Source organism: Bombus impatiens, unplaced genomic scaffold, assembly GCF_000188095.3.
Source record: "Bombus impatiens unplaced genomic scaffold, BIMP_2.2 scf_0033, whole genome shotgun sequence".
Lineage (NCBI taxonomy): Eukaryota > Metazoa > Arthropoda > Insecta > Hymenoptera > Apidae > Bombus > Bombus impatiens.
Window position 1 is genome coordinate 377,806 of NT_176452.1, and position 24,369 is coordinate 402,174.

Consider the following 24,369-nt stretch of genomic DNA (forward strand, 5'->3'; position numbering starts at 1 on the left):
TGCGAGAGAAATCCAAGCTATGAAGAATTTGGTCTACATACCGGTTCTTTTGAATTAAATAGCTTTTTGTCGTGCTGCTAAAGGTCCTCCGTAATATGGAACGCGTTAAACGAAAGGATCAATTTTGGTAACGAGCGAAATTATCGATTCCTGAGACCCGACTAATGAGGTTAAATGTCACTTGAATAGCTTGGAATGTTTAAATTTGACTTTACTTAAGAGTTCGATTGATTCGTAGATTTATTTTTATAAAAAGACAGTATAGACGAAAATGTGCAAAAATGTTAATATGTAATTAATTATCCGTTTCTCTTACACGAGTAAGAATTTCAAGTACAGCTGAGAATTAGAAATATAAATTTCATCACAATGTCCAACGCTTAATATCGAAATAAATGATTTGATTCCGATATCGTTGCAGTCGATAGATGCACGACATGAGAATTCCTAAGAAAATTCGCGTAAAGTGTGGAAACAGTAAAATGAAAACAATAATTTCATTGCATACTGAAAAATATATAAATAAATATTGAGAAATACAATGGGATTACAAGGTTAAAAAAAAATAGGAGGAGCAATAAAAATTGTAGATCGAATTGGATAATAAAATCGAATTATAGCGTTGAAACATATGTATTCGTTTATATTCCTTGCACGCATCTATCGGTTTTATATTTCCTTTTTTATTATTTACGACGATAACCTACAATTTTAGTAAAAGTTCCGTTTCATATGGCTATTACATCTTCAACGTGCAGATTTTCATAAAATTATTGAGTTTTAATATCGATTAATTGTATATTAAGTAATAAACAATTCATTTCACGCTGCGTACAGAAGACCTATGAATAATGTATTTTACATTTGTTTCTATAATTTAAGCGCCCAACGAAGTCAACCTTCCCAAACGAATAACGATTTATCATAATAACGATATAAATTTGTTATCCTGTTTGAAGAGTTTGCGGCAAATAGGATTATTTATTTCGAACAATGTGGGTGAATATTTGTTACAATTGGCGCTGATAATTAAGCACGGCCATAAATAATTCTGAATATTTCACAATCATCCCAATCTCATTTTATAGGATTTCCTTTTTTTTCAATTTCAATTACTTATTTTTATCATTTTAACATTTTATCTAATACAACGATTGAAACGATATCGATCTATCCAAAAACCATCGTCCCCCAAATCAAAGTTCCATCGATCACGAAAACATGCCACGACAAGAATTCGATATTAAAAATTTTCATCAGAAACCTTTTTAAATTTCTCTATTTATCCTTGGTCCTTTACATTCGCGAATCGTCTGTCTTTCAAAGCTTCCTGCTGCCAACCTGCGCTACATAAATCAGAATAATTCAAATAACCATCGACACTCGATAATCGAAAGTCCATTTCCAATTACTGTTGGCGCCGAATTCTACGGCCGGTTGTCGATGAAACTGAAAATTCTTTGCACATTGCGCGCAAACCACGGATTCCAGAGGCGAGAGAAACCAAAAGGGTCAGCGTAGCAAACATTTATCTGGGTCAGCCAAACTAGCAACTCGAACAAGGAAAGCCGCAGGGTTGCATCGAACGAAAATTCCACCGGTTCCTGACAAGACGAGAAAACCGTTCTGAAGAGGGGTGGCGCTCGTAAAACGGGGACATATCATCTTGCTACCCGTACGTTCGCTAAAACGATTTGCATTATCCTGTTCCAACCTTTCCGTGGAATTTTTGTCGAGGACAATTTCTCCCGATCGTGTTCTACATTTACCAATGACGCATTAGCCGCCATAGGAATAAGATGAAGGCAAAAAGATTTATTATCCTGCTTTTATTATGAGTAATACGTCACTCTTGACGTTTTGCGTACGGATATATTTTTTTTATACCTGCTTCTGTGGTATATGAAATTTTTCTCTTTTTCGTACTCAGCCATTTTTAAACTTTCTTTTTTTAGTTCCGTTTTTCACGAGTATTCTGGCGTTAAGATGACAATGACGAAACTTTATGATTGATACGTGTCGGGATTATGCGTATGAAAATGTGAGGCGAAGTTTGTAGTAAATATAGAGATATATAGTAGATTGTTATAAAACGTGCGAGGTAGGAGAATATTTATAGACGTCAAAACGATGTGAAAAGTTTCTGTAGAAAAATGTCGTTTGAGGCTTATCTCTCAAAACAGAAGCGATAATATTTTATGCTGGAAATATACTGGTATCAATGAATCAACTGATGAATCTTTCTGTCTATCTCATTCACTTCGTGTTTTCCATGCTAAGATCAACGGAACGAAATAAATGACACAAAATATGGATGGAATTTCGGGTATAAAAGAAAATTCTATAAAATATCCTTCGCGTATTATGCGAGAAAAAATTTCTCCCTATATGCATTCGCTTTTTACTTTGATTTCTTGTGTATATTTTCATATGTCGATACATTTTATTCTTTAAAAGAATATCGCAGCATTGAACAAGGAATTTGTCACTGTTTCCATGAAAACCTTTGGAAGCTTAAATTGGAAACCGTAACGTGATACAATGCAAATAATATCAAACGAGTATATTTTGAGTTAATGAAATACTACTTGCTCCAATTTACTCTTTTCTGTTGCGAGAATCTCTCGATTGATAAAACTCTTCAAAATGAATTTGTTCGAAATGCTGCAATTCGCGAAGTTCTTTTTACCAGATTATAGCTTGTAAAATTAAAATTCAGGCTTTTCTGATAGGTGGTCTGTAGTTAAATGTTAAGTAATGTAAGCTAAGCTTTTGTAGTCACTCACGGCGGTTACGACGCAACGATATCATTTGTGAGTCAAATACGGTTATGCTCGTATCGATACTCGTACACCTTCGTTTTCCGCGCAAAGCACAAAGCTACTCGTAAACATTTAACATAAATTTCGTAACGTATCATTAAGCTAGGCACTTGGGTAAGTTCGCCTCGATACGGTGGGAATTTCAGATCCAGGAAATATTTCTGAAGCATGCGCGAGCATTTATCACGCGAGCGAACCCTTCGAGACGATTGTGCCGCATTCTCCGCAGGAAATTTGATGGGAAGATACCGCGGAGAAGGTATACAAAAGGAAAACGCGGCTCAGTCTCGACGACCGTGCACTTCATGACCCACTGTACATTTTATTTACTGCTCTTTATCGTATCTCCATCTCCACCCCTATTTCTAGTCGTTTCTTTTTGTTTCCTGGCGATATCACAGCGTACCATAGAATTGAAATATAGAAAATCAAACGCGTATTCGGTGTCATAAAATTTGATGAAAATCACTCGGCAGTGAGCCAATTTGAAGAAATTCTATTCTTCTCGTTTTTCATTCTCGTTTGGTTTCAAGCGAAAGAAGGAATTTTAACGTCTTAAAAAAATCCTTAATATAACATCGAAACGAGAAATTATACGTATTAATAATAATTCTTCCTTACGTTTCTCAGACACGAGGAAAATCTTATTTTGATCGGAAACGTTTAAAAAGATGTAGGAAAATTAACTCGTTCTTTGTGGATTCGATTTTCGTTACGTATAACGGAACAATTTTTTAATTCTTAAATGTCAAATAGGATGTATTTCATGCCGTTAAATTATTCTGCTAATTCCTCATTTTCTAAAAATTGTGAAAGATTTTTCTTTTACAAGGAAGTTCGAACAACGAGAAAGTCAATAAGCCGATGAACGACGACGTAAGAGAATTATTAATCGACAAGATGCAAATTTAAGAAAGTTCGATTTTTAACACTCGTTTAACAGGCAATGGGCGTGTAGCTTGTTCGATCAATTGAAAATCAATGTACTTCTTTCCCACAGAAAATAAATTCAATTGTTAAATGCTTTATCTCGTTAAAGATTAAAAGGAAGAAATTACCGTTGGACGAGAAAAAACGGTATTTCATTTTTTCTCACCAGTGATTTTCCATCGACGGTATAGTTGTCTAATTACAATCGGAAAACGGTCGCAACGATTCTATATTGCACCTCGATGCAATATCGGACATAAATGAACATTATAATTAGCGCATTGCGTCAAAAAATTAAATCTATCATTGTACGTGCAACGCACACATTGTTGGGAATGAGGTAATTGAAATAGGAAATCGCTGAGGGAGGAAGATTTAAATCTCTTGTTTAATTGAACTCATTTTGATCACGGAGCAATTTTGAGCTCGCATTTATTTCGTAAATTGCCCCGACGTTGCGGTTATATTTTCGAATAAATCTGAGAAATCATTAATATCCATTCATTTGAGTTTCTCTAACTTTATATAATATTTTATATACCTGACGGGATTTTAAAAAAACAAAAAAAAAAAGAAAACAGAAAAGAAAAGAAAGAAGGAAGAGAAAAAATATCAATCGAGCAAATTTTGATCAAATGGAATTAAATTTTCGAGAATAGAAGTGATCGATGTAAAAAGCTTCGGTAAATATCTATAAGTAAACCTTGCAAATTTTATGATACTATAATATAGATATATTATGTAATAAATTTGTAATAACGTAAATAACGTAATAAGTAACGTAATGTGTATAATGCGATATTATATAGTAAATATTGGATATTAAATCTATTTACAGCATGGAAACAATTCCGTTATTATTATTTTTCTATAACATTATATAAGTACCTATTATCGTGTTCCAGATTGTAGAGTATTTATAAAAATATCGTGAATAAATGTTTTTCGATAATTTAAAAAAATTAGGTCGTTCTACTTCAAAGAAATTCTTCGTGGGAAATGATTCGATTCTGTTTGAAAATAATTGTGGAATTCGCTCAATGATGTCGACACTGAATCTCGGCTTACAAGAAATGGCGACTGCGATTCATTAACTTGTTACAAAGCAGCGACGACCGTGGTAACGAAGTTTAGCTCATTTAATTTCCTCCCCCATAATTGCTTCTGCAGACATTGGTTCTCTTACTTTCGAATATCGGGGCTTACTTTCAAATTAATGTTATTTGTGCTCTCGTCGACTTATTCTACAACTTCTTAGGACAAATTAATTTAAACGGCAATGATGGTTTCTTAATTGCTAACTGTAGTTCTCTGTGTTACGTTAGCGAAGCTGCAAGTTAAACCGTAAACTGAAACGATGTCGAAGAACCTTTTACGTAGAAGTTCATTTTTCCATTTATAAATGCAACGTCGAATAGCGTTGGATATTTTAAAAAGAGTTAGCTGAACGTATGATATTTAAAATATAATTTACCATCTGTCGCGTGCTTTTGTGAAATTACACGTATTTTTTGGAAATTCCTTTGAGATAAATTTTGCAGAATGAATCTGTTTGAATTAATTATTGCAAAGACCACGCATTCTTTCAGCAAACCGACAGTGTATTACAAAAAAGCACGGTAGTCCGAGTAAAGGTTCTTGACTCCTTTTAACTTTCATCGATTTGGTTCTGTCATCAATCATGGACGTCACACGTATTCCCATACGTAAAAGTTATAAAAGCAAACATACGTCCTGACAACCCATTGTGTTCCTCGTTAAGCATAAAAATTGAGAAATATCACGTGAATGACGTTAATCAAGATAGTTGTAATAACTGCGGCTGGAAAGAAAGCACGAAACGCGGACGCAAGTTAACGCAGAGACGCGTAATTTCGCTGAGAATTAATCGAAATAAATCATGGAAAATTTATTCGTGCGATACAAGGGTGCAGGATCGTTCGTTATACCGTCTTTTCAACATTGCGATTAATGTCTTTTGCTCGTACTATTAATATGCGTCTACGAATTCATATGAATAGTCAAAATATGAATCGGATTTTAATTAATGCTTTAAATTAACATTGGTACTTTCAATGTTAAAATAACACAACTTTCTTTCATAATATTTTATAGTAATATATACAACAATAAAGCCATATTTTATATAATATCTTTACTTGTGACTAAAAATTATACAATAAAGGATTATATGAAATTTAGTATAATTATAGTAAAAGTATCGCATGTACAAAGGATAGACCGTATCACTTAGCGTTCTTCAAATATCAGCGTAAAAGAAATATGAAATTGTAAAAATTGGAATAACATGAAAACTATGTAAACGAAAATGTATCCTATGTGATAAACAAAAAAAAAAAAAAAAAAAAAAAAAAAAATATTTACGTTTCTACTTATTTGCAGATAAAACATTTATTCAAAATATATGAAAGTACTGCTTTGGGTTATCGGCTTATGTTTATTCGATTTTTTCGATTTAATCGATGTTTTGAAAGAGGATTTGTGTTTAAATATTGAAAGATCTGTTTACTATGCAAAAGTAATTACATGCACTGAATACTACGTATCTATAAATTTAACTTCGTAACTTTGATTTTAGTTAAAAAAAAAAACAAGTCCCCAACCATGGAACAAATATAAAGCTTATTTTCTATTTAATCATCTCTATCGAAACTCTGTGCTACTTTATTTTTCATAAAATCAACTTTTACTTGTTAGAAATCAACGTTAATTTCGAACGATCGATTCTAATTACGTTAAGAAGAAAACCAAAGAAGAGCGAATTTCGATATCACAGAACTTGAGAAAAATTGCAAAATTTACTCTAGACTCGCACAACCCTCGTATTAAAATAAACAATTCACTCGATAGACGAGTTACGCAAGATTGGCGTGTTGGAAATCAATCAGAAATCTTTACCAATACTCGATACTAATTTATCTCTTACTGTGTACTCTTTTTTCATACAACTGAGATTCTTCTTTGGTATTTATCGTAACTTCGTTAACTCTACGATCCAATTCATCGTATAGATAGCATATATATAAAAGTGCATTACATACAATATCCAACTCACCATAAAAAACGGTGCGAACCAAAGCGCATCTTGGACGTAACTCTAAGCCACTTTCTGCACCCTTCCATCAAAACTAATTTCCAATATTCGTTGCTCGACTCGGCACGAGTCTACGTTTCGCGTGGAGAAGCTTCCGGGAACGTGGTCCATGAGCGTGAAGGATCAGGTCGCAGTTCGCGTGCTGATCGAAAAATAATGCTGTTTCGCGACAACGGTATTACCCTACCGGTGGTCTTCGCCGTGATGCGATTACAAAGTTGCCAGGCGTCGTTCGTAGTTTACATCGAACATTATTAATATGCATGAGCGAATCTTACGAGCCGTGTCTCGTGTAACCACCACGGAGATTTACGCGGACGTGGAATGTGTCGCGAGTCTCGTAGACACGCGGACGTTTGCACCGCGTTCGAGAACGAATTTTCCCGCGTTTTCCTGATTTTCCTTCGTTTCATAGAAATATCGGTATTCCCTGGATGGAGCCGTGGTTGGAATTCCAACGTGCCCCATAGTGATAAATAATACTGCTGGCAACCTCTCGGTGTTTTATGTATTCGAATGCCGATGGCCGACGGCCATTTGTAAGCGCCGCCGCGAGACGTTCGCCGGTATAGAACCAACTTCCAAGTTTACTCGATCGATCGACTCTTGATTAATTTTTCGAATTACTACGGCTACGTTGAGCCAGCCCGTTCTTTATTCACATTAGACGGATCGATCCTGCGGTGGATTATTTATGAGGATTATTTACGCGTCTTTCGTTTATTAAAAATCGCTATTGCGATCATTAATGCTACGACTATCAATTAGTTTTAATCTACGCGTCAAAAAAATTAAGAAAATACGACAGACTATGTTTGTTAAAAAATTCATTAATTTAAAATATTAAAAGTAAAAAGATAGAAGTAAGAAATGAAACTAAGTGTATATATATAACATCAAGATAGGAATTCGGGATTTAAAAATACCTGCTTAAACTGCGGTAAAAAAATTACAAAAAGTATTCGCTTTGGCCCAATTCCTCCGAAGAATGTCATAAAACTTTGTTCTTGTCGAAAATCCTTAACTTCGTTGTAACGTCTGCGAGCGTAACAAGACCATGAAGGAACGCATTAACGATTACGTAGGTGATGCAACTTTAACTGGATTGTACATGGTCGAATTGCGCGAATCGCCTTGCATCAGGCTAAAGCGGCAACCACAATTTCCGGAATTTTTAAACGAAAAAGATTAACAACGCACAGCGATGGATCGCTCGAGTATCACGAGAAATGAACCTCGTAATACGTGGACATCACTGAAAATAGTAAATTTGGTTGGGGTCTATGGAAACGTTCATCTCTTTAAGTAAATCTAATATAGATTATTTGTCAAGCTTGTTTCTTACGTAAGTTTTAAGAGTAACCATCTTCTTTTCGAATAGTTTTTTCTTTCGTATCACTGATGCAAAATGAAAGTTACGCGATGAACGGAACAATATCAGTTCCACGTAAAATGCAAATTAATTAAAAATACTCAATGTGTTCATTTAATATCGTTTTACATGCCATATATTATAATTCCAGTACATCGTTCGATATGATTAATTAGTTAACGAGTTATTAACAATAATAGAAAAACTACAAACAGAAATGAAAATATAAACGAAATGGCGGTGATTTATTTATTTTAATGAAGAGATATCGAATTTCATAAACATGCATATATAATTAACATTGAAATTAATATTTATAAAATTGAAATGCTTTATTATATCTCATATCATACCCAGCAGCCGTCTTGATACTTTTACCACTCTATTATTTACATTAGAAAATCGATCTTCGAATGCACTTTACTTCACAGATCTATTCAAACGATTTAAAAGCAAAGATTCCCGCAAAGATTCCATGATATTGCTCTTAAAATTTCAAATTTCGTCTAAATATATTTCAAATAATTTTCCCTACCTGTATTACAGTGTAAGAAATATACATTTTCCTTAATTATACACGTACTCGCGATATATCATAAAATTGATAACGACACTCGCATATAATTGATACTCTGAATCGGCAAATGTCATCACATCGATAAACATCATTCAATAATAAACCAATGAAATCGACCTACCGTAAAAAATGCGCGAGAATTCAGCGCAGGGCACGTGGCCGCCACGAAAAGGAAGTTTCTACTCACATGTTTAGTGGCAGTGTAGCCGGTGATCTGTTGAAGCTTGCTGCTGACCATCTTCGTCCCCGGTTTCGTCGGTTTCTCGCTCTTGTGCCATATACCGATCACACCCGTGATTATCAACGCCACTAGCGTAATGATACCGATCAACAACGACAGAGTCACGATTTTGCTACGGGGCGATATTACCATTGCCATTTTTCCTCGTCTTTCGGACTATCTCCCCTTCCTTTGGGTATCTTACTCGTTCACCAACACTTTGCCAACACCGAATCGGTTAATCCGAATATTTCAACGAACAGTTTCCAACCAGTCTAACCAGATGGAAAACGATCAATCAATTAATAACTTCGATTAACATCAATATATCATTTATGTATATATATAATATATCTAGGTATATGAATATATATCTCTCTCTTTGTTTCTTCTTTTAGGGGAATAGGAGCGGGGACTAACTAGAATATTCCTCTCTCATACGGCCATACATCAGTGCCGACAACGATTTTCAACTAAGGCTGCCGCTGTTATTATAACTTTATCACGTCCTCGTACTCGAATATCGACGACGTGTCAGCCGAGTCCTCGTGCACCCTCCTTAAAGTCATCTGGCAGAATGTGACTCGTTCTCCTGGCTCGATTTTCCAAGATCGATCGTACGATCTTCCACAGCCTCGCCTCTAACCACCACCATCAACGCTTCGAGATTTTCTCTCGGACCGCTGTTTCAAATTTCTTTCTCTTTCTTTCGGAGATCCCGTTCGCCGTTCGATTCGATGTTCCTTCGATTCAGCTTCCGCTCCAAGAATTCTCTTTGGAGACCTCGCTCGAAGAGGATGAAGAAGAGGACTCCGTTTGCCTCGTTGCGTTTGGTCGGTCCTATGTTTAGCAGGAACTCGTCAGTCCTCCGTCCATGTCTCGCACTTTCCGAGCTTGACTCAACTTTCTCCAACGTACTATCTCGATCGCTTGTCACACGTCCGGTTTCGCTTTCGGAAATTTCGCGACGAATTACGGAAATTTCTCCAGGATATATCGCTCACCGCGGATACCACGATTCCACTACGGCTCAACCCTCTACGGAGTTGGAAGAGGTCAACAAGTTTAACACGCTTTCGAGAACTTGGTCGACGAGGGACTCGCTCTTCTTCGAATTCCTTAACGTCGTCCTTCGTAACCCCGCTCCTTCGTAATTTCGTCGAGCACTCTACTTCGTACGGTGCACCCGGTATACACTCGCGACAGCCGATGGTTACGCATTAAAGCGATCCTCTTCGTACCTGTCTATCCGATAATCTTGCGATGACTCTTTTCCGTAACTTTCGTGTACGTTTCAGTTTCTGATCGTTCTTCTAATTTTTCGTCACGGGGAAGATTCTTAATACTGATCCGAGTATAACAATTGAAACTTCTTTTTCTTACGGTTCTTTTTCAACGCGTTAAACTAGCTTCGCCCAACCTTCTTCCGAGGAAACGCTACTATACGCGTGCAAGATACCGAGACGCGTCAGACATTTTTTCAATTCCATAAATTTCCCTCCCGTGACGAGAAAGCCTTACGAAGAAACAGGTTTCCCGGCGCACGAAACTCCAACAACCTTCTTATAGACTCAATAAACAAAACCCTATCCCTCCACATCGGTTCTCCTCTGTCCCGGAGCAACCTCTCTCGGAAACAGCCGTGTTCTCCAAGCACTTGAGGCTCGAGCGATCACAAGAGCAGACACAGAGTTTCCCGTTCCGAGTAACAACGTGCTCTTTTTTTTCTTTTGCCTTTTCTATCCTACGTCGAATTCGTATTCATTTCGACGCGAAGGAAGAAACGTTCGATGGCGTTCTACCGTGGCTCCCAGCGAAACACGATGCACACTTGCGCGGATCAACAAGTTTAACGGTCGCGAGGGGTCAACAACAACGAGTTCCGATAAATTCGTCTGAATAATCAACAATAAACTTCTCCGGGGAATTGTTTCAGCAACGAGATACACCGGAGAATACCTTCTATATTACACGGTTGCCCTCGGTCGTTCGAGGATTCGTTTAACGAGGCCTCCGGAAACGAGAAGCCTCGGAAGACTCTCTTCAACGATCTTCGATCCCTCGTTCGTGTTCCCACTCCTCGTCGTCCTCGTTTCACCGTGGCCTTTCAGACCTGCCTCTCTTGGACTGCACCGCCGTCGATTCAGGCGGCCTCTAATCGCCGTGGAAAGTCATTTTCCTAGATGTTATGAAAACAACCAGACGTCACGAATTTTCCGACTGCAGAGTTAATAGGGATTCGAGAGACCTTTCGATGCAGCTTCAAAGACACGTCTCGGTGGATTGTTGCGAGAAAATAGGACCATTCTCGATGAATCAAAAGCTACGTGAGCGAAGGATTTACGATGTTTAGAGAAGTTTTGTCAGCGTGGAAAATTGTGGTCGGATTGGTGGATGTTTGCGGTGAATGTTTGACACAGAATTAATGCTTCCAGCGGTAAATATTCGAGACGCGAACATTTACTATAGAATATGGGTTGCAATGATTATCATTATTGATCGTTGTTGTGCACAATGTTTTGTACACGATGCAAAATACCAATTTGATATTATGTATACAGTTGGGGATAAAAGAAGGTTATAAAACTGACATTCGAGGATTTTGATATCAGAAACTTTTGTACTAGATATTTTTTAATACGTTGGCGACGATACATCGTTCTTTATGTCGCGCAGTTTTGAAACTTTCTATGGTCATTAAGTTACTCGTTTGATTTTCCACTTTATGAAAGTTATGTAAACGCAGGAAGGATGTTAATTGTAAACAAATTCTAGAGATTTTTAATTGAAAGTTAGACTATCCCTAACTTTAATAAACGTAACGAAGTTAATTTTCAATTTGTGTATCGAAAGTTCGACGGCTACTACGGCCAGAATATAATGAGACGATATAATTTGGTAAATTGCTTGTTCTTTACAGAAGTTGGCCATCGACGTAAACTGTCCTAGAATGAGAATTTAATTGCTCGAAGAATCGCTATTCTCTTTACTAATTAATCAACATTGTGGTCTTAGCGAATAAAATTGATAACTTGCCAAGTGCATTCGCTAATAGGGATATACTTCGAGGCGTTAATGAAGATAAATCTTCTTTAAAGAAAGTTTTTTAATAATCCTTCCATTTTTTATCTACCTAGAGAAAAATATATCCTCCATTTACAAAAGTTATATTTCTGACAAATTACATCTTCCTTTTCAGACATACCACGATCTTCGAATTTTTTACTGGTCAATCACGCTGCTATTTCGATAGATAAAGAAAAACTTTAGCGTAAAGTCGAAGCTTTATAATTCTTTCACTTTGGCTCTCGAACTTACAAATATTCTAAACAAATTGATATATTTTCCATCTGAAAATGGTAGAAAAAAATTCGAGTTCCTTGTATACGTATTTGTAAGTTTCTACGATACGAGTCACAAATAAATCTCTACATCCTTCGCTTCTTCGTCTACGAAAGGGTATGTAAAACTTCTGGGCACAATTTTCCAATATTGTATCTGAAAGTTTCTTTCGTTCGAACGTCCTTAGCTTCGAAAGTATTAGATTGATCCGAGAATTGTATAGATCATATGACGTGGTTCTATAAATCATATAATTTGGCTCTACAAATCCCAGGTAGCTGAAATATATGTACGTTATAACTATCGAAATATAAGATGCAACAAGATGTTATAATGTTGCTGGAAATATTAGTTTGCTGTCGAGAATTTGATCCGTAAATCCGTGGACAAATTGCATCTTATTGGACGAGATTCAGTTATAAAAATGTGCGATAGTAGCAGCTTTCACAGTCTTTTGGTAGATCTTCGTGAAACTTTTTCACGGGAATAAATACGATATTGAAAACTTTGGTTGCAAAGAAAAGATATTTCATAGACGAATATAAAGGAAGAATTCTTTATTCTTTATCGTTAATAATAAAATATTTGTAAGATACCTATAAGATCATAAGATAAAAAGAAGAAGAATATTTTCTATCAAAATGTTTAGTTGGAAGAATATTTTAATAACAGAATCGATTTGCCTTTTGAACGATTCTCACGAACAATTCTCTGAGATATCTCCAAGATTGAAAAACAAAAATCGTCTTTTTAACTCGTTCACGATTAACAGTTCGCTTCGTCAAATCGAAGAAAACGCCATTCGGTTAGTAGAACATCCCTTGCGCGCTGAAAATTGCAGGGCGCGAAACACCACGAACTAAACGCGAATTAGCGGCATGGAATCACGGCGGGACGTGTTGGATCTTAAACACTGGGATCAATTTTCCCGGGTGTTATCGCGGTCACACGGTAACAGCATTTTCATTCGACGAACCTCGTCCGTTAGCAGGCAACGCTATTTTCATTTTACACGGTAAAATGCACGGGCGAACGCGGTCGCGAATGTTAATGCGGCCGGTATCGAAGGACGTAATGAAAATGAGGAACGCATTAGGCTATTTGGACCAGGTTGAATTTCGACCACGCTGATTCGTCCCTGTGTCGTAAATTCATGAGAATTAAGTGTAAATAATGTACAAAGTGTACGTTGATTTAATCGTTAAATAATTTTTTAAATAATCTTGGATAAACAGTGGAAGAATATTCGAGACATTCGGAGAAAAACCTCGAATTATTGTTATTTGAGGATATGTATTTTAAATGCATACTGTATGCCATTTTACATGTAATATAATAAAATTATGAGCAGAAGCATCCGCAATAATTTTAATTCTGAATGATTAATTTTCAAAGTTTGTATATTTATAGTGATTTCATTGTAATGTTTAATTGATTTTTCTTTCAGAAATAAACTACGATTTACGCGATACGATTACTCGGCAACGTCAAATATTAAATGCTGTTCAATTTCTATATTGATAATAACAACTTTTTAATCGAATTTTGTTACTTCATCGCGGGTAAATTTAATTTCAGGGATCATATTATCTTATCACTGGAATATACGTACTGATCAATAGGATTATTACCATTCTTTTAGCAAATTCAACATTGTAAAACATTTTTCCATATTCGTTACCATTTCTCATATTCACTGGTAGAATAAAAGTAGCATGAAACGCGACGTGTCTAAACACGATTGATATTCAGATTCAATACTTCATGTCCTAAACATATTTCGATAGCTTTCAACATTATCCATAAAACTTTTAATCTATTCGGAATTATATTTCCTATAATATCTATCTTAGATTAAATCAATTGTATCGAATTTAAATAACAGGGTAAGAGCATCCTATTAAATTGCATTAAATTCCATTGTACTTGATGATACTTATTAAATATTTAATTTTCCGTCTTAACCCCTTAACCTACGATTTACGTTCGAGAATTTTGGTCCGAAAACATAAACAAGCTATTATATATTGTATTATATATTATATTTGGCCCGATCATCGTACTACGGGCTATGCCCGTAGTTGTAGGTTAAGGGGTTAATTCAATGTTCTTCTTTTATTATCCGGAATGTGTAGATTAGCATATTTGAGATATTATCACGTTTATAAAAAGCTATATTCATTTTTCGTTACATCTTACGTTTTCACGGTGTAATTTTTTTCAATTAAATAATTATTATTACTAATATTTGCAATACTTGCAAAAATTTAAGTTTCGACAAGTTACAGCTGAAGAATACCTCACGTAAACGAGATCCCATCGAAAAGATCTAAATCATGTCCCGCTTTTAACATTCTATTCTATTCTATTCTATTCTCAACAATAACCGGACAATTTCTACACACAAATCACCTCGTAAGTCCGCAAATTACTACGGATCACGACCTGAAAATCTGAAACGGGAGTATTGTCAAAGCAGAAGCTGAATCAAAGAGGAGCACGAAGGTGATTCGTTTACCGCGGCCATATCGGTTCACCATCATTCAACATTGGAAAGCCACCGGAAGGCTGGCTGGATAGCGCGTGACGCTTCTTCTCACAGTTTCAGAATCACGACTGATTCACCGAACGAATATTATTAATTCAAACTGTTATATAATCGCCCGCAATTCAGTGCCCAAGTTCTCGTCGTTGTTGATTCGATATTCGAGAATATACATAATTTAGAGATATTTAAATTAGTATTCGAATTATACTAACGAATGTTACCTAGAAGAAGAAGAAGAATCGTTAGACTAGGATGTTCGTTGCAAATTCATATTTTGACGAATATAGTGAAAAAATAGAAGTTGGTTAAAAAGTTGTTTCGCCTAATAAATATTGTAAAGAATATTCAGATATCAAATGTATTTTCTAATCAAGTAATCGAATTATAAAATCTTCATTTATTTTATGAATATAAATAAAGATCTTTAAGTGTCGTTATACTTATCGATCCAATAGTGGCTAATATTTTAGAATTAGGATTAAAACTTCCGACACAATTTACGCAATTAGTTATTTTGTCTTACAGAGTCTTATCACCTTCTCGTAAAATTTTTTTAATTACGATTATCTATACATGTTGAATATAGAATATTTAGGTATACGTTACAAACAATTCTAGCCCTAAGACGAGCGATTAATGCATTGGATCGCGGATTTTTGTGTTAACGTTCGCATATTTTCGACAGCTTCTATAAAAAGGAATTCAAACAGAGATTTTGCGCTGAAATTCGAGGAAAAATTCCGCGGAAATTTGGTCGTATCAGGTGTAATTCACTTTGGAACCGTTATGCCGCAAATAATGAAGAGAGGGAAAATTGTCACGTTCGTGCATTTTTTTTCCCCAATTTTGGTCACGATAATTGAGTTTCTGTTGCAATGTTTTAGATCGAAAAATGTGTTCGTGCCTCTATTCTGTCGAAGCTTCGACGCGTAGGTTGCAGCATTCTATTTCTATCTTTTGAAACTTTCAGCATCGATTTATAGAGATGCTAAGTAAATCTTAGAAAAGATTTTTTTAAATACGTTTGAAAAGATATTTCCGAACAAAGTAAGAAAAAAATTGTGATTAGATAAAGAGAAGATGTTGGTAGTTAGTAGCTTTAAACAGTAGATTAAATATTATAATTTCGTAATTTAAGACTTGACAGATCGAGTATCACGATTTCGTAACTTCAGAATGTCTAGAAATGTTATTATTTCTGTGTACTTTAACGCAGTATGAAATATCACTTTTCAAATCTGCGTACTTGTTTTTACATTTATCGACACATCGTTCGATTTCGCGGTAAAAGCGATATCTCGTTTTATAAAACATAAATTGAAAGTTAAGAGGTACGTGATGATCGTCGATCACGAAATCGTATTAAAAGCACAAACAACGCAGCGCTACTTAAAGTAATCGATATCGTTTCAATATTACTTGAAATGCACGCTGTACGAACAGAAAAAGAACATTTACACGCAATAAGTTTCTTCCAATATTACGGACTCCGATTGTAACATTATCTTTTCCTCTCTTCAAGAAGGAAAATATATTGCACAGACGTATAAAACTCCGGAGATGAAAGTTTCGTCGAGTTATGTATTTTATGGGCTGGTTTCAAACCAATTATTTCGAACTTTCACATTTTAAACTACCGAATGTATATATGAAGATTCATTTCCTTTTTGCATGCAGTGAGTCGCGAATGTACTTGTGCATTTATCATAGAAAAATTGTATGAATATCTTGTGTTATACAAAACATTTTAAAATCTCATGAATCACAAGTATCATGATGACGCTGATAAAGTTTGAAACAAATTTAAAAATGTATATGGAAATTACAAAATACAATAGGGGCTCCCTTATCCGAACATGAAATCTATTTACCAATAACGGATGCCTTCTTTCGTTTCAAATATGTGCTGTGCTTCATTACACGCATTCTTTCCTTCGTTCGATCGAGTGAATTCTGATTATAAAAATGTATTACGAAACTAATAACGTTGTAATTATCGAAACAAAATACGGCATAATTAAAAAAGTGACGTAGATGTGAAAAGCCAGAATCACAGACACCAAAAGACAAAAACATCAAACACGTTGAGAATCATCTGAAGCACGTAGATTCCTCAGATGGCAACAGTAGGATAATCTTAAACATACCGATGTAATGAAATGGTTTCATTGGGACAAAAACGATAATAACGAAGATTTTATACAAATGGAAACAGTAAACGAAAGTGGTAATGGAGAGGCGTCTTCTCGTATCGAAGCATTCGTGGCGTTTGGAAAAGGGTTTCGATGGTTCGAAATATAAAAGGAACGTAGTTCTATGCAGTTACTTACGTTGAAAGATTACGTGACTTAGCGGTCAAGAAGATACGAGATTCATAAATATTCGAAGAATCTGTCAATTAATCTTATCTTGTATTCGACTAAATGAAATTTCATACCAGAAAAGTGATCGTTGTATTATCTGAAAATTTCACTGTCCGAACAATTTTGTCTCTCTATTTGTTCTGATAACGGGGGCCCCGTTGTACTCTCGAAGAGACACAAATTCTTGGCATATGTGACCGCACTATCGATACGCATTGGAAAGGGCAAAAGTCATAAGAGATGGTTTCTACGTGGCCGCATTTTCAAGCGTCGAGAGTGCCTTATCATTATATTTCTATTTGTTCGGAAGCTTTCCAAACCCGGACACGGTTCCACGTTCCACGTAACCAGTGGAAGGTTGGTGGCCGGCGAGAGGAGACTTGAAAAATTCAAAGCGCAAGTCGGTCGAAGAGGTATGCAAATGAACGTGTTCCGCCCGAAGCAGGGCGGACCACGAGCGTGACCATCGCCACGACGACAACTTCCTCTGTTTTTCTATCTCTTCCGGTAAACACCGTTCGTAGCGGATGCTTTTTCCTCCGTTGCTCTTCCGGCAATTTGTTCACGCGCGTCTCCGCGCTATCGCCTAACAATATCTTCTTGCTTTACTTCAATTCCCCCTTCGCTTTTTTCCCAACCCCAACCCGGCGCGTTTCACTCGTTTTTATTCTAGGTATATTTTAATAACGAAAAAAGCGGAGAACAAAGACGGGTACAGAGGAGAAGAAAGAAGGCGAAAAGCGGAAGATAAACGAGTTTCCACGGTTTCCATGAGCTTTTTGCGCTTCGACTGCTTTTAATTCACAAAAGTAAACAGCCAGAAGTTCATACGATTTCGCTCGTTAATTCGATCCCCCTGCCCTCCAGCTGGCCCTTTTCCTCTCCACGGCTCGCCAACTTTCCACTCTCCTTTTCTTTCTTTTTTTTTTTCCTCCCACTCTCAGTCGTCCATCGTCCGGCTTTTTCTCCTAGAATATCCTCAGGTAGCTCGTTTTCAGCCGAGTGAAAGGCCGGCGAGAGTTCATAGAAGGCGAATCACAGGCGAAACAAAACGCGGGGTGAAACCCCGTCCCTTCATTACACGAGAGACCCTCCTTTTTTCATTCTTTCTCCTTCTTACTCTCCTTGCGTTTATCTTTTACCTCATCCTGTTCTCGTCATTCAAACGCAAGGCATGTACCCGCGCTTGCTCTCGTCTCCTTCTGCAGCAGCATCGGGTCCTCCTTTTCTCGTGCTCCTTTCTCCTTTTTACTGCTCCATTTCTTTTCTCATCCCCTTCTGCTCTCGTCTCCATTCCTTACTTTTAACCGCTCGCGCATCCTCCATCGCGAACGTGAGCCACATATATTTCCCTGCTCTGCTCCGTTTCGAACGTCGATATCCTCTTGTTTCGGCCATCGATAATTTCCCAGCGTTTCCCTCGGGAGAAAAATGCACTCGGCTCGGCTTCCTCCACCGATCCTCGTACGTACGTGCGAGATCGTAGATATCACGTCGACAGTCGCTCCACTTTTCAAAACCGGACGTTATCTTCGCAGACAATCACGCGGATGCAAAACTCGATTTATATGGATTTTACGCATTCTTCGGATCATTTCATTACAGCTCATCCGTTGATTCTTTTTTATGTTACACTATGTCACGTAATTGTAACACACGCTAAAATTATGTTTGTTCGGTGCTGAGATCCTTCGCGTTTTATTGTACGAAACGAAATTTTATACACCGAGTCGAAACTTCTCACGCTCGTCTCATATTCTGGATTTATGTTTTCATCTTTTTATCCATTTATAGCTTTACGTGTCTATATATATCCTTATACATTGATATTTCTATATATCTATATTTTCATACCTTTACACGTTTACGTTTATAAGCCCAAGAAATTCTAACTCTCCTAGGAACGGTATCCTTGCGAAGTTATCGAACGCTTATTCTATCGCTTAAGAAATTATCAGTTGCCTGTAATAGACAGGGACTTGGGACTTTATCCTTTTTTAGCTTTCCATTCTAGCATGTATTGGTTCAGTCAGAGTGCTTCATAAGGATATATGAGGGTTCATGGGGGTTGTTTGCAACAGTCGCTGGGTAAGACCCTTCGAGTGCCGATAGCGTGGGAGTGGTCACTTGCAGAAGGAGAATTATCAATCACAGTAAATCGACCATTCTAGTAAATTCAAAAATATTTAGATGATCAATCGGCGCGTCTTACTGGCGCCAACGTGTCTCGTTCGACCTGTCATCAGATCTTTTTCTCGGACGAATCGACACTTTGTTCATTGAGACTTATCGTCGAACTAACTTTCAAATTAAAAAATCAGAAACGTCTCAACGCATCAAACTCGTTCAGTTTATATACAGTGCAGGTAAAATAAATCTAACGATGTTTTCGTACTGGCAAATAATCTTTGTAGGTCTTGTTGTGATAAATTAATAAATAATCTTTGCTGATACACCCTATCGAGTCCAGGGTCTCGAACAATTTGCGATTCTCTCGAGGCTATGGTCTCGAACAATGTTATTTATCGCCAAATTATTGCGGAAAAAGGTCTTGGTAATCTTAACGTTAAAATTGCATTTGCATTTCGTTTAGAATTGTTTATTATCCTCGTTTGCCGCTAGTTTATATACCTCCTTAAAAATACACAAGTTTACACAAGTATTTGATGTAACAAACGCATTGGAAATTTAAAGTGATTTTAGGTTTTAGGAGCGATTATGCTCACAGTATGGTTACCGAAAATAAATTAGTAATTTCGTATTTAATTACTGATGAATCCGCAAAATTACCAAAATTATATGCTGAACATGTGGTATCGTATTATATCGTGTATGTTAATATTGTATATTATTTTCGCGACATTTTCAGTCGTTTATTGTCAATGTAACATTAAATTATATTAAACAATTCATTTCAGAATTATCATTTCTGTATATAATCATACATCTCACCGTGGATTTTATTGCAAATATTCCGTCTACATCGACCTAAAGATTACTAAAATTATATTTTCCAATTAATTACGAGTTTAAATATGCTTAAACATTTCCAAATAGTAAAATAACGAGTTATTTTACTCGACGCATCAGATAATGCAATAATTCATAGAAAAGTTATTTCTTTTAAGACACATAGAATTAATCCAAACGATTTATAAACCAAACAACGCGCTGTATTATTTAAAAGTTGTGATATATTTTGAAATATTTTATTCAAACAATCTTGAACCCTGACATACACTGGGAGAACCGAACGATCATAGCGGACGAACCCTCTTGAATTTTCACGAGCAGCGGTCACTGCTCCTTTCAAAAATACACGATGACCGCTTTTTAAAGGTTCGCAAAAATTTCTGAAGGCGAAAAGGCAATCAGGTACAAACGACGGCTGCTATGAAACAAAGATAACCCGGGGGAAAGGAAATTAAATTCTGTATCTACTGGGTGCTGACAAAACACGAGGCCCTGCTCGCTAACACAATATTCGTTCTTGATTCTTTCCTTGTCGTTTCTCCGGCCCAGGAATATTGCGCCTTTAAAGATTCATATTACTCACGAAACGTCGAAAAAGAGGATCGCGCACGATGCCTTTGATCCGTGTCTGGTGAAACGCGAATTATTTGAAAAATTCGCGTGCCTTCTGAGAAAGAGGAAGAGAGAAAGGAAGAGACTTCACGATAGGATCGTTCGTTTTATCAATAATTTCGTTATTTCACACGACTCTTGGGCATGAGGTAGCTTCGAAGAAGAAATTAAGAAGCTTGTATCGCTCGGATCGATAGGAAAGCGGAAATTAATTGGTAAATTTCGTCAATTCTGTAATCAAGTGGTAGTGTTATTTTTCGAACTCAAAGCCCGATAAGTGTAAATTTATTCGATGTCTGAATTTAACGAGCTCGACAGAAATTGAATGAATTTGGTAGAAAGAGCGGAAACATTCTATCCTACATATTTTATCAAGTTCTGTAATTACGAATCATGGCAGTTTGATATTTGAAAATTTCGCCTGCTTCTATTTAGCGGCGCTTAAAGCCGAGAAAATCAATTTCACGTTGGTGATGAAATTATAATTTGCCTGCCTTCGTTTTATCTTAGTACAGTATTATCTACTTGAATATTTATATAATAGCATATCATATATATGTCCGGCTGCTGTCGTATCATTAATATTGTGTCGTCCTATTTTTAATTTGCATTATTTAGAATATCGATGCAATTTTCATTTCCGTTTTAGTCTTTTATAAGCTGTACTAATTTAATAATCTGTTTGTATCTAATTTATCTCACGATTTGTCAATTAATAATCGAAGGACTAGAACACTTCAGCTGTTATTTTACTATCACTCGTAAAAAACACATAATTACATCGTTGTTTTTAAGTACCTATCACCCAGAGAAAAACTTGCTGAATATCTTCTAGGATACCATCGGCGAATATCGAATTCCTTTATGAATTAAAGATCCTGCTATAAATTTACAGGAAGAAATAGCTCTATTTTCGTATTCTCTTTCTTTTAGAAGAATTAATTTGTGTGCGCTAGCTTTTAAAATATTAGGTCGTCTAAAAAGTTTCTTTCGTTTCATAAGGAAATAATGGATGCACAACATTTTCCGTTTTATATTATTTCATCGAATTACGAATGATTCAATTTGTTCTATCAAAATAAAGATTACGACGTTCGACAGATTAGGTTTCATGTTTGTATAAAGATGCGTTGTTGTAAAAGACGGGTCTTTGTCGTAAAAGAAAGACACTTTTCGGACAACCTGATATTATGTGAAGCGGGTTGAAGCACAAGCGAGATAATTCGTAAAACATTAAATACATTCTTCAAAACCCATAAAACCCTTCAACATACTCTAATTAAGATTATATTATAGTATAAAACAAGTCTATCTTACTCAAAATTAAAAAAACTATGCCAATTAAAATTACAAGACACAATCTACTCAATCAACGTTACTTCTTTAAAGAGGAAAATTCTTTGCAGCTCTTTTCGAATCTCATGACGCAACAAATTCCGTAATTTCTATCAAAAAAATCATGACGTCCGTTGGATCGTTAAAATTATCGTGATATAACAGTTTTAACGGTTTTAATCGCACTGAAAAATGAGCAGTCGTGACGCGGTCACATGTTCACCGGCAAAACGAAATAATTACGTCAACCTCGACTAATGTCCGCTTTAATTAAGAAGATCCAGGAGACAGCAACGACGAAGACGAGGTGGAAAATTCGTGACCGGGAGCATCGAGTGCGCTGTCGAGAAGAACGTTCATACAGTCCATTGCTGACCGAGATATCCACTCACACCTGGGAAATCTTCTGTCGGCAAATCGGCGAAAAATTCATCGCCTACTCGCGTGCTACTTGCTTTTTAATTATCTCTGGATATTCCGTACGCGCGTGTGATCATATGTGTGTTTATTCTAACGAGGGCTACTCGCAAATTATTTGTTAGATCTGATTTTTTAATGCTAGAAATATCGTTTAATATGTACACGTAAATTATTAAATACACAGAATATTATGCGTGGTGAACCATGCAACTGAGACGGATTATAATGTAGTTGCGATTTCGTTGAAGATAGATGAAAATCGTAGAGAATAAAAATTGAATGGCATGATACGATTTATGTTCGTAGGTTTTCACTTTTGTTTGATATGCAACGACGCATTGGCAAAGTGCAATTACGTTCCTGTTTTAAATGGAGCTCTATAATTGTTTATTAATCATTCGATCCACTTTCTAATTCTCTACAAAAGAAAGTGTTAAGGTACTTGGATCGCAAACGCTTAGCTTAAAGGATATTTCAAGTGTAATTTTGTAAAACTTTGCACACAAGAAAAACACTAAATTTGATTTAATCTTCGCTATTATTGTTTTAATTTCGATTATCTATTATTTTCTTGACACATAAAAAACTATAACTAGCAATAAATAAGTATACAAGTTAATCGTTGGCTTCGATACTCGTTACTTCTTCATTACTATAAAAGATCTTACTTCTTTACGCTATGGTCGGAGTTGGTGGTAGAATGGAACTCCCACAACCGATATTTCGTGGGTTGTAAGTTATGGGGACGGAAAGGCGATCGTTATCGCGTTTCCTATTAGCGAAGAAAAATTCGCCAGTTTGGAATGGGGAAACTTTGGCCTTCCCCAGGAATTACTAAGACTAGTTTTTGATCTATATTTTGCTGCAGTATCTAGATAAAGCGATTTGAAGGAAAGAAGGCGGTAATATTTATTTTCAGGCGAAAATTTCGACAATATTTTAAAATAATATTCTGCAATTGTTTTAGAAAATTCACAAAGCGAACAGATAAACGTATCATATTTTCAAACTGCTTAGTATTCGCTGGATATCGTTTCATAATGACGATAATATTCACCTGTATGTATAAAATTTCTGAGATTATTTCCCTAAAAATTAATAATAGTCGAATTGTAACGATCTTCTTCTACATATAAAAAAGTGTCTTTCACCCTGTTCACGAATATGTGTTGAAACATCTCAACTTAATATGAGTAAAATACGAAAATCTATATTTTGACGCGTTACCTTGTGGTAATTAATAAGCGGCAATTATTAGAGATTATTACATCGTTCGCGCGTATATACGATGCTTTGATAGCGACTTAAATGTTATTTCCATTAAACCACAATTAACCATCAGGTACATGGTATCAGATATTAATAGCGCTAGAGAAATTTAGCAATTTACTATAAGCGCTAAGCGTTTAATAATAAAGGCATATCTTCAACTCGGAGTTTTCCAAGGGCGCGTTTTAATAATGCGGCCAACCCTCGGTTAAAAATTAAATTGGATGGGCCTATTAGATCAGTATCTGATTTAACAACGCGTTGTTTATTACTAATTACCGCGTTGCGCTTCGAAAATATAAAGGAGAACGAGCAACGGAACTCATGAATGCGTAAACGAGTTAAACTACAGGTTTAATTAATTCGCCGGTACAGGCGTTAGCAAAATAATACAACGTCAGAGAAAAACGTTACACAACGACGCGGCGATAAACGAAAAATAAGTTTTAATGGCCGCGATGAAGAGGGAAA

General features: G+C 36.1%; 1 protein-coding gene across 8 annotated transcripts in view; it reads right to left on the bottom strand.

Annotated features, from left to right (window-relative positions):
• Window positions 1–24,369, bottom strand: part of LOC100748868 (collagen alpha-1(XVIII) chain) — a 348,873-nt gene that overhangs the window by 152,144 nt on the left and 172,360 nt on the right. Inside the window, exon 2 of one of the 8 annotated variants that reach the window (XM_024368717.2) lies at window positions 9,004–11,215. The exons of the other annotated variants lie outside the window; for them this stretch is intronic. Coding sequence (XP_024224485.1) covers window positions 9,004–9,195 — 192 coding nt within the window. The 5' untranslated portion in view covers window positions 9,196–11,215. The remainder of the gene's footprint in view (window positions 1–9,003; window positions 11,216–24,369) is intronic. 8 annotated transcript variants of the gene reach the window in all.